At 48.5% G+C, this 17,512-nt stretch overlaps 1 protein-coding gene across 1 annotated transcript in view; it reads right to left on the bottom strand.

The window, feature by feature from the left end:
• Positions 1-16,826, bottom strand: part of LOC144153444 (membrane cofactor protein-like) — a 47,966-nt gene extending 31,140 nt beyond the window's left edge. Inside the window, exons 1-2 of the mRNA XM_077685090.1 lie at positions 16,637-16,826; positions 6,478-6,528 (exon numbers count right to left, since the gene is read on the bottom strand). Coding sequence (XP_077541216.1) covers positions 6,478-6,528; positions 16,637-16,670 — 85 coding nt within the window. The 5' untranslated portion in view covers positions 16,671-16,826. The remainder of the gene's footprint in view (positions 1-6,477; positions 6,529-16,636) is intronic.
• Between the last annotated feature and the right edge of the window lie 686 nt (positions 16,827-17,512).

The following is a 17,512-nucleotide window of genomic DNA, read 5'->3' as shown; positions in this document are numbered from 1 at the left end:
AAATCCGTCTCCCTTTCAAACCTACGTCCTATTTCTCTTACCTCGTGCGTCGGTAAGCTCATGGAACATTTGGTTCACACTCGCTTGACTGACTATATAGAAGACAACGCATTACTACCAAATACCATGTACGGCTTTAGACCACATCTGTCCACTCAAGATATTCTACTTCAGCTAAAGGAAGACATCATCCTTCGTATTCCTAAAAATCCCAAATACTGCATTCTTGCTTTGGATATCAAAGGAGCATTCGATAACGTCACTCACGACGCCATCCTACAAGGCCTCGCCACGCTCAACCCCGGTTCGAACACCTACAACTACGTTAAGGCGTTTCTAACAGAGCGCACGGCGACAGTGGGACTTGGACACCTACGCTCACCTAAGTTTACCGCTATTCCACGTGGTACCCCACAGGGGTCTGTCATTTCCCCACTCCTTTTCAACATCGCTATCAAAGATCTATCTGCGCAACTCTCTGCCATACCGGACCTGAAGCATGCTTTGTACGCAGATGATTTAACTTTATGGACTACCACAGGATCCATCGGAGACCAGCAAGAAGCCCTTCAAACAGCTGTTGATTATACATGCAGGTACTTACAGGAGCGCGGTCTTACATGCGCACCAGAGAAATCGGCCCTCCTTACCCTTCAACAACGCACAAAGGACAGAAGAATCTCCCCAGTACCAGACCCTAAACTCCATATTCAAAACTTCCCCATTCCAACTGTTACCCACTTGCGCATACTGGGACTCACCATCCCACAGGACGGATCGGGCTCCCATACAATCCTACAACTTCAACGCACCATGACTCATATAACCCAATTAATTCGCCGTATCACGCACAAACGGACCGGAATGAAAGAACCAGACCTCATCCGACTCATTCAAGCCGTGCTTATCAGCCGTGTTACGTACGGTACGCCTTACCTGTCCCTCAAGCCAGCCGAACGGCGAAAGCTAAATATTCTTATCCGACAAACATACAAGACGGCCCTCGGACTTCCTACATGCACATCGAACGCCAAGCTGTTGCAACTGGGCTTACACAACACCTGGGAAGAGCTCTGTGAGGCACAACGCACTTCACAACTCCAACGGCTCCAACTCACTAATGCTGGACGTGCGACCCTAGTGCGCCTTGGATATCCACCGCCTCCGGTCTCCAGATGCAGAGTACGTGTTCCACTGTCTATACGGAAGCACATCCGCGTTACCCCAATTCCTAGAAATATGCATCCTACTTATCACATTGGAAGACGAAGGGCCCGCGCCAACTATCTTCAGGCGCAATTTCAAAATCAAAAGGAGGTGCTGTACACAGATGCCTCTCCCTACATCACCAAAAACGCCTATGCGATTTCAGTTGTAAATAATACACTTCGGACCGTAGCCACAGCCACTGTCCTCACCACGGACACCGCCATTGCAGAGGAAGCAGCAATAGCCGTGGCAGCCACCACAACACAGAGCGACTACGTTACGATACTGACCGATTCTCAAAAGGCTTGCCGCAACTTTCAGCGAGGCACTCTCTCCCCAGCAACCCTCAGTATTCTCAAAACCAAAACTCACCTACCTGACCTCTGCATTATCTGGGCACCAAGTCATTCAGGCGTAGTCGGCAATGAAGCGGCGCATACCGCGGCTCGAGAAGCAGTACACCGGGCCATTGCGGACAGCCACAACCCTATGCCAACCACCCCCCCTAACTATACGCCCCAACCCCTGCTAACATACAACGACATCCTCTCTCACTACCGACTATCCCGCCAACAGTTTCCTCCCCCACATAAGCAACTGACCAAAGAGGAAGGAGTTATACTTCGTCAGCTTCAAACTAACACATTTCCCCACAACACGCTCTGGCACAAAATATTCCCCACCCAATTCTCCCCTCAGTGCATCTTCTGCCCCACATCAGGAACACTATACCACATAGTGTGGGAATGCCCGAACATCCCAGACCTCCCTCCCAATCCCAACCCTACCCCTTCACAGTGGGCGGCGGCGCTGACCAGCTCCGACCCCTGCTCCCAGCTTCGGCTGGTGAATAGGGCCCGGAAGGCCGGCTACAGCCAGGGAGTCCTGGACTGAGGACACCCCTCACTGGTCCGGAGTGACTGCACTCAACGGATGGGACAAATAAAGTTTTTTCCTCCTCCTCCTCCTGTTGTGCCACCCCAACTACGAAAGGTGTTTTTGAGGAGTCAGACCACCTCGAAGCAGGCAGGCAGGCTCGATTGTAAATGTAGGGGGTATTTAGCATATGAAGCGTAACTGAAGACGTCAACACAAAAAAAGTATCATTTTTTCGACGCCTGTAACTCAGCCGCTTTTACGACAGTGATCGTCCATAAGGCATACAATAACTTTCGGTACAACACCACCTTCTGCACAGAATTGCAAAAGAGTCAAGATCTAAGCTATATGGTAACACAGCCTTCCAGAAATAAAAGTGCCAAAAAAATGGTGCCCTTCCACTCTGTCAAGAAGGATGACCTGCAAAGCTGGACGCGTCCAGGGAGTGCACGAAACAAAAGACGTTTGTTGTAAGTTGCGATGGAGCATACTTCCTAGCCAACGAGCTGAATATACCTCTGAAGGATCCAAGCTTTGTTTTTTGCAGACAAACATGGAGCCGCCTGTGTCCCTCGCATCTCGTAAGCATCTTACTCTTTGTGTAACCCACAAACTCAATCCGCTCTACCACTAAGGCCTCCTGACAGGTCCCATTGGGCTGTTTAACGTCCGCGTTTCAATCTCGCACCAGCACGATGGACATGCCACGCATCAGTACCGGCATTAAACCTATAGCTGCGCGTGCATGCCTCTCTTCCTACCTGCCACTATTCTCCACTACAAAGCTGCGCACGCATCAACCGGCAGCCGGTCGTGTGCGCGTGCTCAGAAGTGACAGACGCCGCCGAAAATCTCCCCTGAAATCCCTCTGAGGAAGTGATGTTGGCTCACGCCGGCGTTCTCAGCGACCTATTTGTTCTTCATCTGGGAGGGATTCGCCGCTATTCCAAGAGCTGAAATTGAGGCGGTAACGGTGGTGCCAGCAGCTTTCCGTTATTTTTGCGCCCACTCGCGCGTGTGTTCGGGTCAACGCTTCGATTCTTGCTCTTCTTCCTCCAAACGAACGGCATGCAACCGTCCCATAACGTTTTAAAACCTGGAAGCCCACGAGTACAAACAATCTCGCGTACAAATATGTGGCTTTCCGTTTTCCTTCCCCATCGTATTCACCCTACTGTGTGTGTGAGATGCCTGTGCAACACATCAACCCACACCCGAACGACTCAATTGAGGATAGCCGAATAACCGCATTGAGTCATGTAATTTCGACATCTAAATACCAGCACAACCGGCATTTCATCGGTAGCGGCACGAAGCCTAGCTGTGCGTGCACGCCCCCCTTTTTCTACCAGCAAACCGTGAACGCATAAACCGGCAACCTGTGATGGTTGCTGGCGAAAATGGACACCTGCAAAAATGTCGCTCGGAAGGCCTTCCAAGCTGAAAAAGGAATATTGGCTCAAGCCGTCGTTCTAACTGGGGAAGTTTGTCTCCTACCGGGAGGGATTCGCAGCTACTTGGCGAAGTGCATTTGAGTGGAAACGGGGACGGTGAGTTTCGGTTGTTTTAGGGGGCAGCACTTTGGTTACCGTCAACTGGGCTCTTCGCGGGAGCGGCGTCGTTTCATGTCCGCGTAACCGAGTGAGCGAACGCAGCAGGGACGAAAGAAAGAAAACGGAGACGAGCGTCTGCGAAAGGTGCGGCTACAGCATCATCTCTGTCACTGCATTGCCCTCACACATGTTTCATGTATCGCGACAAAGGAGCGCCCTCCTCTCCCCCCCCCCCCCCGGACGCTGTTCCATTATCCGCTGATCCAAACCATATGACGTTTGCGCGGGAGGTTCAAACCCGATATGCAACATGCTCGGTGCTCCTTTGTGCGGGGCTAATCGGTACATTTGCGCGGGAGATTCAAACACGATTTTCAACATGCCACCCGGCGGCGGTGGCGCACTGCGAAATAGCAGCAGAGTAGTGCACGCCGCCGCACGTTCGCTGATCACGCGAACACTTCCTGAGACGCAGCAGAAATGCGCCATGACCGAGAAGACTTCAGCTCGCGCTGCGCCGAAATTTCATATTACGCAGTGTAGTAATCTTCAGTGCATAGTTTACGCCCATCCGTGCTTGTGTTTTTGTGTTTATTTTCCGCAGTCATCTGATAACCGCATACCACCGTTAGCTTCCGACTGCGCAACTTGCCAAAGGGGGCATCAAGGGAGGCGAGGGGGAAAATAGTTGTGAAGGAGGTGTCAGCGCGTGTGAGGAGGAGCCCCGGAGCGGCGCCGAGTACATCAATGACAGCGGAATGAAAACTTGGGGGGGTTAGACATACTGCCTTGCAGTAATAGCATGGCGAACGTAAATAAATGTTTAAAGGGAATTATTCGCCTCTACAATGTCAACTGCGGGCGTCCTGACAGTATGCATGGTAGCTGCACGACCGGTGATGTTTTTTCCGTTGCAAACCGTCGACAGGCTGTCTGTGAGTCGGTGAGCTAAGTAACGTTGAAGGTAGGGGCGTGCATCACCGCTGAGGTGATGGGCACTTCTTCAGCTCTACGTGTAGAGCCGGTAAGAAATGTTGCTGTTTCCAGTGTGCTGCCATTCGCCCTGACTACCGCAGCCGTATGCGCATGTCGGAAGTGCTAGTTCGCGGCATCTGTGTGGCATTCTTCGGGGTCTGTAGCATATCTCGCTCTAACAAGCCGTGCGCACTATCACCTGCGGCTAGCATTGGAATTGGGGTGCTAGTGCTTTCTACGGGAAGCACTCTTAAGGCGGCTTGTTGGATCGCTGTCATACGTGTCAGGGTGTCGATGTTTGGTGGAATGGATAGCCCAAAGTGCTTATCACGTATTGTCATGTAGCAGTTAGTCGAAGTCGAGGAGACTGGCTGTTGGTGTGGGCTTCCAGAACAGCCAGAGACCCGCATTGTCAGGATCCCAGCCCACACATCCCTATCTGGGAATGAGGTGGCTCATTCCACTCTGCGCGACCTTATCCACCGGTCATTCAGAGAAGGGCATGAAGACGAGTCACTTTGCGGCCCTCCGGTCCTGCACCCCCTCTCGTACAATACTCCGACAACGTCCATCACTACGGAGCTTCCCGCAGGCCCCTAAAATTCCAACATTCATCCCAAGGTGTGGCCGACGCACTCATTTGGCGACGACTCCAGATGGAGACATACCACACCTTCCTCCATTGTCGTTTCCCTACTGAATACCTCGGCCAACTCCCCATCCTGACCGAGGATCCCAAATATAACACCTCCTTTGATTTTGATGTTGCCTGCAACTCCCCCCCCCCCCTCCCTTAACCAAACACCCTTGAGCATTCGGTGAGCTGGCTGCGCTGTGGCCGCCTCGCGGATCAGGAGGTTCTTGTGACGCGCACCCGGGCCGCCGCCGCACAGCGTGTACTACCAAACTAAGATGTTCACCCACGGCTTACGGTAGCACTCAGTGCGATGATAAAAAAATGGTTTCAATCACCATCACAATATGCACGAAAACACACAAATAACCAACACCTTAAAAAAACTGTATTTGGTACCTCCCCCGTTGTTTTACATGTCCCAGAATATAGCAACTGTGCATTAAGAGTAGCAGTTTTATCAGAAATATGGCGGATGAAAAGTGCATCAGTTGCCAGCAGATAGTTTACTTCCCGTGATGCGTTGTGGCTTAGGTAATCTGACAGCATGTTAACTGTGGTGGCTCGGTATATAGAAACATCCCGGGCCATCTCCACTAACGTGAAACCTGGAAAGGGGCGAAGGATGAAACTGGGGCGCGGGGGTGCAGAGATGTGAATCTTTGCTGTAAAAGCCTCGTGTCTGCGAATCACACAGCGTTCTAGAGCGAGGCGTCGGACGAGTGTCCCTGTGTTTTAGTACCGTAACTACATGAAACGATGACGACGACAGGAGGTGCCGACAGCCCTAGCCCCTAAGGGGATTCGCCCCTAAAAAAATCAAACTTCCTGGGGAGCTATTGCCCTCATTGTGTTGGCATGGGTGGCGTGGGCCATGCGGGTTATTTTTCTTAGAGTTGGGCCCTCCCCAGCGAACAATCGTCCAGTCCAGTGACAATCACTGAACGCAAATGTTCAGTGCCCGAACGCTGGGCATACCTTTTTGCTGTCTGTTCTAGTTTTTCTGGTTTCTCAGCTTTCTCTCTTTTGCCCATTTTTTCCTACCGCGCGTGGAAATTAGCAAACTAGGTTCTAGTCAGGTTATCTTTCCTGCCTTCGTTCTATCTCCTTCCTTCCTTTCGTTCAGTGTTTGTCCTATCTACCTATTCCCCTGTCCTAAGTGCTCATTTTCTTGTTTTTCAGGTTTTTATCCAAACGCTACACTAATAGTTGTTTAACAGTTCTTACGTGAGCTGCTCGCCGAGATGATGATCAACACGGGCAGCATGGTTGTGACAACTGAAAAAAATTCAAACGGAAAATAAGGTAAATCATCTGCACAATCTAACGAATAAATTACAAAGGCATGTACGACATGACACATTTTAGACCTATTTCTTGCTTCCCAGGGGCGAGCGAAACGCAATAGCTCATCCCATACAACTCAAAAACGCAGAACGGGGTCTTTGCTGGCAGCACATAAAGGTAGGCAAAAAATCAAATATTTTCCCGCGACGAAAAGCATTCGTGGTTTCTTATCACGAGATAGCCATTTTGTGATCAAAACTGAGTCCAACTTAACTCATACCGTTCTTTGGTCTCAGTGCGCTATAAGCGTTGTATACATTACGCAATAAAGAGTTCGCCTGCTTATCCCCTTTTTAAACAGGCTTCTTACTACTACAAAGAGCCGGTAGCCGTATTTATATTTCCCGCTAATTCCGGTAGCGCTCTTCATTGTGTGGGATACATGTGAGGGGTTCCTCGGGGCGACTTAGCCAGTCCTGGCGTAAGCCACCACGCTAGCTCCCGGCGTGTCAACCACGCGGGCTCCCATGGCTACGGCAGCCCAGCGAGGTTCGCCGATACGAGAACACAGGTGACAGTAGTGCCGAAGCACAGCCGTTTATTTGGGGAATCCCAAAGCATGCGAGCACAAGGCTCGACGGCGTTCACGAATCACGCCGTCCGGGTCGTGACCGCGAACGGGAGGTAGGCACTCACGGCGCGCGACAAACAAAGCTCCCACCTGAGACGCAAGTATCCATCAACGCCGCATTCCGCCGATCTCGCCCCAACCGGGTCTCCGACGAGACTCTCTCGACTCCCGCGCCGCCCGCGCGCCTATCCCCGCACACATCGGTGGCGCCATCTCTCGGGGGACGCCGACGAACCAACGGAGCGCCGGACCGGTTTCAGCGCACAAGCGTCTCTCCCGAAGCGCGCGCTGGCTCGGGATCGGAGGTCGCGGTTCTCCACGATTCCCACAATTGGAATGGGGTGGTTTTGTTTAGAAAATGTCTATTCTTAAACCACGTCAACATGTGTCCATGTTTTTTCGGGCTTAAAAAGCACGGACACAGTTCCTCAATTTCATTGTAAACAAAATATTCGGCTGATTGAGCAAACAATTTAGGGCACCTCCCTCAGTATGGAGCTATAACAGTCGGACCTTCGAGTTACCATAGACGCTGTTGCGAGCTGTCGCTTCCATAAGATCACGCGCCCAGAACGCATAGTGCCCTGCAAGGAAGTGGGCGTGTAATTGCGCGACCACGACCACTTCCTCGCCCTGTTCTACGAAACGACGTTCGTGGAACCTGTTCCTTTCAAAAGAAACGGAGGAGCGCTACCGTTCCCTTGAGGATCGGTGGGACTATCAGGGTTACCGGTTAGTTCTACGAGAGAATGTTAGAAAAATAGCGTTTTTTTTTGTAAACGTTCTATAGCTACGATTTGGCTGTTTTTTATTGCAGGGCTTTAAGGCACTGAAACTATAGTTCATACCATAAGCTAGCTGCAGCACTGTGGAGGCTACATTGTTGTCCCCCTCAGGGCGCCTAGCTCACCGCGAAGGAAGCGACAAAAGGCGGCGGGGCCTTGCGTGCCACTTGCCGAGAGGGGAGAAATGAATGTCCTTTCAGGACTGCCTTCACGGCGAGTTAGGCGCCGTCAGTGGGCGCACTATTGATCACAATGTAGCCTCCACAGTGCTGCAGCTAGCTTGTGGTATGAACTATAGTAAAAAAATCCGCAGGCCTTTACTGTGTTCCTCTTCCGATAGGCTGCCTATTCGCCCGCCTTTCCGCGGAACGTGCACCCTAGAAGGTCCAAGGCAGACGAATAATCACGCAGCGGGCCGCAACCTATAGGCGAGCTGCACCGAATGCGTACGGCCTTGTCGCTACGGCGGCTGCAGACACCAATGAGACAGCTGCTTCGGCACCCCTTTCATTCATGTTTCGCTGCGACCTCGTCTTTTATACAACCAAGAATACAAAAACTTGGAGGACGCTTGAGCGTCACTTTAAGAGCGGAACGCGATAGGCCAGCAGGAATAGACGTGGATGCGTCGTCCGCGCTCGTATAAGGTGACAACGCGGAAGGGCCCTTGGCGCAGGTGGACTGCACCGCATTCATCAAACATGTGTTCTCCAGAGGCAGCCGAGCCAGCAGAAAGTGCCGTACGAGACTGCTCTGCTGTCTGTCAACGGAAATCTGGATTTCCAGGGTGGCGTTCGTCTTTTGTAAAAACAAGGCGTCACGTTTCCAGCCTCTGATTCGTGAAATATGGCCGCTGCCACATAAAACGAGGCGGAAGCTACATCTCATGCGCAACCTCAAGCATCCCTGAGATACACTAAGCCGAATCTGACTTGTTACGTTGTACCGCCGCACGGCACGGGCATGGCGCTCCGAGGCACCGCCGTAAACTTTCTCACGCAATGAGCGTATGTTTACCAGGTGTGCACCGACGATTGATATTCGCATTTTTCTGGGAGTGATTGCGCCGCATTCCCTTTGCATAATAGCAGTGCGACGACTATGCTGTATTGTTACGGACTGGCTCCAACCAGTGCTGCAGCCGAGCACCGATGGCGAGCCCAGTTGCGATATCGTGACTCGTGGCCGCTGCCTTGCTTAGAGTTGCTCCGCTCAGACGACGAGAAGTTAGAGGCCAAGCTTAAAGGGAAGCTGAACTGCCTTCCATAAAATCGTGTTAGAGGCGAGACTATGTAGTTTCTAACACGCTCGCTCCGAACATCAGATGGAACTTTATCATATATGAGTCAAATCGCCATTTATCTTGCACAACCCGCGCTCCCGTTTCAGACACGCACGCTCTTTGTCTGACGCCTCCCGTTGCTCGCGCCCTTTATGACGTAAAAGGACACCCTTTGGCCGCGCGGGCTGTGGGAAGCATTGGGAACGATCGCGCTGCAGCGACGCGTGCCTTACCCGCGATTTAGATTGCAGTTCAGTGTTTGCACGTGACGCCAGGTTCGTTTTATCACTTCCTTAACTGATGGTTTGAGTCTGTAAGCGCTTGAATATGCTTTACAAGAACGATAACCCCGAAACCGTGATTTCGTGGCGTCGGCTGGAGGGTATCGTGAGAGCATTTTCAATTGGGCAACCAGAATAGGGCGTTTCGTGATTTATTGTGACGGTTTAACGTGCCGACGCAACGCAGGTGATGAGGCGCGCCGTAGTGGAAGGCTACGGATTAATTTTCGCTACCTGGGGATCTTTAACGTGCGCCGAAATCTCGTACACACGGGCGTTTTTACGTTTCGCCTCACGCAGAAAAGTGGCCGCCGCGGCCAGGAATCAAACCCGCGTCCTCATGCTCAGCAGCGCAACGCTTTAGCCACTGAGCCACCGCGGCGGGTCGTTGGCGTATTTCACCATTGCTATACTCGGTGACAACTTAAGAACGGCATGGGTGTTGCCGCTTGGCCTTATCAGCGTAGCCGGATGTTTCTCCGCGCGGCGCAAGTAGGGCGTTACTTGGAATATTTTGAATATGGCGTGAGCCGTTCCGGTGATTTTTTGGATTTAATATGCTTATAAACGACTCCAGTGACGACAAACAAACTGCGTAAGACAAGGCAGACGATATCACCCATTCATAGCCACCCCCTTTCAAAATGCGCGCGCACTGACGTCACGGGTCCGGCACTTTAGCGGATTGATACACTACATGACGTTGTGCCGTTCTTGAGATGTAACCGAGTATAGATTTAGGCATTTACCGCTAGTCTGACAAAGGCGGTATATTCACTCATTTATCCTGCTTTTTTGTAGTCTCATCGTGATTCCTGGGCCGTTTAGCATTGGGGCGTTTCCTGCCGACGAATATTGCTGGATTACGGGTGAAGTTAAACGGCAAGTGCCTGCCAGGTTGTAATATCAAGGCGCACAGCATAAATAGCCCCTTAGATAACACAAAGAATTACAACTCCTTAGCCACTCGCGAATTATGCTACTTTCTTTATTCCAGGCGGTATTTTCCCATTCCAAACGAATATTTTCTGCTAGCGACATGTACGCTTGTAAAATGAGCAATGTTGTCGCCTTGCTTTTCTTACTTGGTAGTTTTAAGGGTCTGAGAGAAAACCCCGGGGGGTGATCAGTGACCCCCGCTGTCGCATTGCATGCACCGCGGTTCCCAAAACACGAAGGGAGCACGCTTGCCCTAACTCGTAAACACAAGCACAGCACCAGACCCCCCGTAGTGGCTCAGTGGCTGAGGCGTTGCGCTGCTGAGCACGAGGTCGCGGCTTCGATTCCCGGCCGCGGCGGCCGCTTTTCTGATGGAGGCGAAAAGCAAAAACGCCCGTGTGTACGAGATTTTGGCGCACGTTAAAGATATCCAGGTAGTCTAAATTTATCCGGAGCCCTCTACTACGGCGCGCCTCATCGCCTGCGTTGCGCCAGCGCGTTAAACCCTACAATCAATCAATTAAGCACACCACCAGAGGAACAGAGGAACTTAACTCCTGCGATCACTGCGTTCTACAATTGTCATGGCGCTGTCTTTTATCTCTTGTGTACACGCCGTTGTACCTTTTCCTGAACCGGTGTTCTTCCTTATTCTTTCTTTAGCCATGTAAAAGTTTTTCTTGTTTATTGTTCTTTACTTTTTCAACGTGATATGCCTTACACACCGTGACAAAGCTCACCGTTATGTAATTACCTCGCGAAGGGTCAATAAGTGACATAGATGAAATGAAATAAATACTGTTTACCTATTAGCAGGGAGGGAATTCCCATCAGAATAGAACCTTCTTTTAGTTTCGCTATTAGTTGAGGTTCTGAACACACTCTTTAGGCGTCGCCGCGGAAGATAACAGACGCGTTTAAAGAAATAGGTTTTTCCGGAACAAACGTGATTCCTTTCTTTAAAAACGTTTACTCGAAGTCCTTGGCCATACAGCAGTGTTCACCCTCCTTCCTTTATTTAACATAACCTATGAACATTCGTTTCCGCCGCTTTCAAAACGGAAAACAAAACCCATTAGAGCGTTTCATAGAGCACCCAATTTAGGGTAGTATATACTCCGTCATCAAGGCCTGCCACCTTTAATGTCGTTTCCGTGTGCTATAAATCATCCTGGCATAGTATTATCCTGCTAAGAAACAAAGTGTGGTAAAAGATGTCTTGTTTGGAGTTCGCGCATACTTTTTAAACACGAACATATCAATTCTCCCTATGGCGAGGCTCTACAGAAAACAAGGCGAAAGAGCGTGACACAGGAAGCTGCTCCGGCCGGAAGTCCAGACGTTTCTCGGCCGTTTTTCGCTTCCGTTTTTCTCTCTTGGCCTTTGCTATTCCCCCATGCCTTCACTCCCCATTATTCCATGCACAGCCTCCGGTCATCCCCTTTCCTCCAATAAAGGTTTAAATCAATCAGTGCACCATCGCGCACCAAGATGGAGCGGAGTATCGAGCCGCTATTGTTTGCGTGTTGCGCCACCTATTTTGCAGGTATTACGAAACTATTTCACACGCGGGAACTCTTCAACGTCTTCTGCTGTCGGTTGGCTTTTCTTATAATTCTAGATCTTCACCTTCCCTTTGAAAACCGTGTATGCATGGCTAAGTAAAAAGTATAAAGCGAGTAAATCCTTAATAGCATATCTGAAGCGCATTTGAAGACCGTAGTTCAAAGTGTCATATGTGCTGCACTTGTATCAGATCAGTACCAAAGTGGCGGTTAGACATGTCTGCGTGCTCCCTGAAAAAAAATTGTCTGTGAGTGTTTCTTTGGCTTTTTATCTCCGGATAATCTGCTTCCGGCGGTGTATTGTAATCGTAAAATAATGTAGTTCGATTCGAGCGTTGAGTTGGTCAGTTAATTTCGCTTCAGGATTATCCGGCACTATATTTAAACAAAAAAAGCTAATGTAACCTCAATAGACAGGTTTAGACGCACGTGTAAGCTCCACGTTCGTACAACTTTCACGGGTGACCAGTGCGCATGCCCAGGAGTCAGAATGCGAAGTGCCTACGTGAATCTCATGAACGTAGGAGAGACTCGATTTTTTTTCTCGCGTTTCGCTCCTGAGCACGAGGTCGCCGGTTCGATTCCCGGCAGCGGCGGCCGCTTTTCTGATGGACGCGAAAAGCAAAAAAGCCCGTGTGTACGAGATTTTGGCGCACGTTAAGATCCCCGGAAGGTCAAAATTTATCCAAAGCCCTCCACTGCGGGGCGCCTCATCGCCTGCGTTGCGTCGGCGCGTCCAACCCCACAAATAATTGAGATTCGAATTTTTACGTTACCGTGTTGGCGGTATTCGCGTTGCTTACGTACGCAGAGTTGACCAACATGGCGGCGCCCTGCCTTCACGCTTCGCAGCGAAAACAGCTGCATCGACTCTCTCGGTGTGATGTCGTGTTCTAAGAGGTTGATTTCGCTTTCACTTTGCCTATTCTTACACTCAACCAAAGTTTAAATCGAAAAACAGCCATTATGTTTCGGATAGAAGAGCGATTTTCAGCTGTTAGGCCTGACAAACTACCGTTTGTCTTCGTCATGGCAACGGGCTCGCGAGATCACGAGTGGCTACAGCAGTATCTGTGTCTGTTAGTAGATGTCGCTAGGAGCAACGCGAAGCTTTGGGCGGGGAGCGCGTGTATCAAAACGCCCTACGCGCTGAATGCGGCGCAAGCGTGTAGCTGAGATGATATCAAACTACATGCGCCTCGGCTAGGTATACGTCTAACGTTTGCGTACGTGTACTCTGTAAGCAGGTGAAACTAAAACTATGCAATGTAACGACACCTTACAATGTTCGAAGCGTAACTGGAACGCAATCATTTCGAATCAAAGGAACTTGTAACGGGAACTCGTTTCAAAATTGCGACGGAGTAAGGAAAGAGCCTTCATTCCTGTTTTAGGCGAACGTGTACAGTGCATCTTCATCCAACCTCGTTCAACCGCACCAAACAATTGAACCAATGACGTCCTCTTTGGCGTAGATCTTTCACCCTTGTACTGCTTGAGTAACAGGTAGGATTTCTTGATACACGAGCAGCAGCTTTCGTTGCGAAGTTTTTGATTGAGGATCTGAACGAATGAATGAACGAATGAATGAATGAATGAATGAATGAATGAATGAATGAATGAATGAATGATAGCGAGCGTAAGCATTTCCATGGTGGAAGCTTCGGCATACTGGCAAATTAGGGGCGGGGGTCAAACCGTCTCCCTCCACTCGAAATTTCGGAGTCGGTGGACAGCAACGGAGGAGACCCCTGCTTCGATCCATCATAAAAAAGGACTACAAATTATCATCTTTCTGTTGCAAGATACGCACAAGTTTAGGCTGTTTCGATTGCCGTTTTTCCAAAGCTAATCAACCATTCTGAAGTCGTTTTCAAGAAGACAAAACAACTTGCAGAAGGATATCTAGAGTACGCCAGTTTAATCTAAAACATTTTGTAGTACACTGTGTTTATTTTTTCTTTGTTTTGCGCAATACACTTCTTCGCGGCTTTCATATGCTCACCATCTTCATTTTTCAGGGGCGAAGACCCCCTTTCGACCCTCTTTAATGCAATTCTGTGTACGTGACTGCTTCGTAAAGTTGCATGTCATAGTTAAGGTCTGCCTGGGCGATATGGATTTCCTGCGTTATTCCGAGATCAAGAGAAACGAAAAAAGGGAAGCGATCTTTTTTTTAACTGGAGCCGTACTTCTGTCCTTCTTTCGCATAAACCCAGAAATTTCACTTGGAAGGTGCCGACAGGGGAAAACTGTGCCTACGACCAATCATTTATATGGCCTCACCTCTCGTTCATGGGTCAATGGCTTTTGAAAACCCCAGTTTTCAAAAGCGTCAGTAGAGCATCCCCACTCAATTATCGACTTATATCATTAACGAGCGTCTCATCGAAAATAATGGAACATTTCATATTCACGAACATCGTCAACCACCTTGAACAAAATCATTACTTACACCCTGCGCAACATGGATTTAGAAAAGGGCTAAAGTGTGAAACTCAACTTGCCACGTTCATACATGATCTTCACGTCAACCTGGACAACAATACACAAACGGATGCCATATTCCCAGATTTTTAAAAGCCGTTCGATAAGGTGTCACATTACCACTTAATGGCCAAACTTGTACAGCTTAATATGGACCCTGACGTATTAGTATGGCTTAATGACTTCATTACCAACAGGAAACAGTTTGTGTTAGTTAATAACACGTCCTCACACACACACCCCGTTCTTTCAGGTGCACCACACGGCACAGTCCTGGGCTCTCTCCTCTTTTTGATATATATAAATGACCTCCCATGCAATATTGTTAGCCAAATCCGCCTACTCGCAGACGATTGTGTCTTGTACAGTAAAATCAATAACACTGAAGATTAAACAAAATTACAAGCAGACCTTTTGGTAGTGGAAAAATGGTGCAAAAATAAGAAAATGTCTCACAATCTCACTAAATGCAAAGTCGTTTCCTTCCACAGGCATAACCAACCACTCACTTACAACTATACGCTTAATAACTCAATCCTACAAGCAGCTTACACATATAAGTATTTGGGCATTCACCTGACCAGTGACCTTTCATGGTTTACTCATATTGCTCACATTTCATAATTAGCTCGAAAATCTCTTGGCTACCTACAACGCACCCTAAAACACGCCTCTCCGCCTCTCAAATTACAGGCTTACACCACACTCGTCCGCTCCAAATTAGAGTACGCTTTAGCAATCTGGGACCCCTACCAAACTTACCTCATCGATCAACTGGAAGGCATTCAAAATCGCGCCGTTAGGTTTACATATTCTGACTTCTCTTCATTCACAAGTGTCACAGAATTAAAACAACGCGCCAACCTTCCTCTCCTTAGTCACCGCCGTAAACTCGCCAAAATGGCCCTATTTCATAGATACTATCATTCCCTCTCACCGAGTAAGCATCACCCCCCCACAAACTTCTTGCCCCAGTAATAATTCAATTCAGCTATCATATCCCCGCCCTAGAACCACCACATTTGCAAACTCATTTTTTATAAACTGTGCAAAACTTTGGAATAATCTGCCTGACAATGTTGTACAAACAAGCAACCCTGAACTATTCAAATTAAAACTGCTTGCAAATGACTTCATTCTAGTTTATTTGAAACTGTGCAATATTGACCCTGATGCTATGTTATCTTTAAATTCTACAACTTGTATATTGCTTTGAAACTCACGCCTGGTATTTTTCTTTTATTGACTGTACTACTGTTTCTTTTTATTGTGTGTGTACCTCACCCACCCCTCATGTAATGCCCCTTCTCCATGGAGCCTTTGAGGTAACGAAAATTAATAAATAAATAAATTATTTAAATCGTTTTCTTCTCTGCATAAAACAAAGTCAGCCCGCAGCTTAAGCTGACAAAGCTTCGGATTGCCTGCCTTGATGCGCCGAAGTTTCAGTGTATATTTGATTTTCTGGAACCGCCTTTAGACAAACTTATTGGTTGTATAATCTCTACACACTACGCGTAGCATACAATAACGTTATGACCGTATAAGGTAATGTGACTTGGATGTTCATGCAAGCAGTAAAGACGAGGAACTTTTGGTTTTAACTGAAGAATCATTTCCTATTTCTTGTAACGTCTTCTCAACTACAAATGCTCAGAAATCAATAATTTTAGTCATTTAGTGGGTTTATTGCATAAGAGGGCCGATGTTAAAGTCGCACGTCTGTTTTAAGCATTCTAAAAGGATGTTGTTGAGAGTGTTTCATAAAACTTCTGGTGCGGAATTCTATTTTGCATCGTAGCTTGTACGCCCGCCGTTAAGAGCAGCGGACATCTACATCTATACAGTGATGATTACTACTTAACTGGACACGACAACTAGGACGAAATATTACCGCAGTGAGAGTAAGTGCTGAAAAACTCCTGAAAAACTCCTCCTTGGCTTTTTGGGTATTACGTAAGATATGAAGCAGGAGACTTGTCAGTTGAGGGCTGAGAACGTTGAAAAGTTAAACCACAGTCAATTATCTACAGCCTGTAAGGCTCCCTTTTGACTTGTGCATCTCGTAACGGAAAGGGAATGCAGAATTTGCGTTAGCCCAAGCGACCAAAAAAGCTTTAGAAACTCACCCCGTAAGGCCGACGTTAAAGTTCGGCCGGCCATTATATGAGAAGGGGAACAAAGCAGTCGCTGATTCGCAGTCACAAATGCTTCGTAATGCACTGAAAAATTCCTTCCCAAGAAAACGGCCAGACACGCCAGGCACGTCTGGTTGTGTGGCCGGGTGGCGACGTTGTCCCGAAGCGCTGCAACGTTCTCCCCGCCTCTGGTGATACGGCTGGCGTTATATTACAGAAGTGCGAGCGTCTGGGCCATTATCGTTGCATACCCGCCTTGTAACTGTTGCTTTGCTGCGTAAGTCTCATGACGAAATACGAGTACGTCAAAGCAGCCATGTGCAACGTCGTTTCTGGATGAATCATTTGCAGTAGATTCACGGTAATTCAAAATGAAAGGGACCCTAGGAGTTTGTTTGAATTATCAGAACTTTTAGCTCTCACAAGTTCTCATAAATATGACTCGGGCCGCATTCACACTTGTGATGTAACGAAACATTCATTTAGATTTAATAATGCAACATGAACACAGAATATGGAAACACTATTCACACTTGAAAAAAATATCAGGAGTGGATGACTGCTTTCTCCTGCACGAAAGCTCAAACCAAGTTTTTCGAAACAACCTTATGCACGCGGTTTCGCTTTGACACGTCTGTGCAGGTAATCGGCTTCATTTGTGATTGTTAGTGAAATGAGGATGCAAATGTGCTGCTAGAAGGGGCACATTTTGCAGGTAATTTCCGGCAAGGGCAAGCCAAGAGTATAAATTAACAGCCTTTACGCAACGGAAGACTTTCAATGAAGCAGATTTACAATACGTTGCAAACGTAGTGGGCCAACGGATACTTTAAAATTTGTTTGAATTACCCGAAAGTTCGAATTATC

The sequence above is a fragment of the Haemaphysalis longicornis genome, unplaced genomic scaffold (assembly GCF_048455015.1).
Source record: "Haemaphysalis longicornis isolate Haplotype H1 unplaced genomic scaffold, Haemaphysalis longicornis Haplotype H1 scaffold_9, whole genome shotgun sequence".
Taxonomy (NCBI): Eukaryota; Metazoa; Arthropoda; class Arachnida; order Ixodida; family Ixodidae; genus Haemaphysalis; species Haemaphysalis longicornis.
Note: the sequence above shows the minus strand (reverse complement) of the source record. Positions and strands in the feature narration are given on the sequence as shown.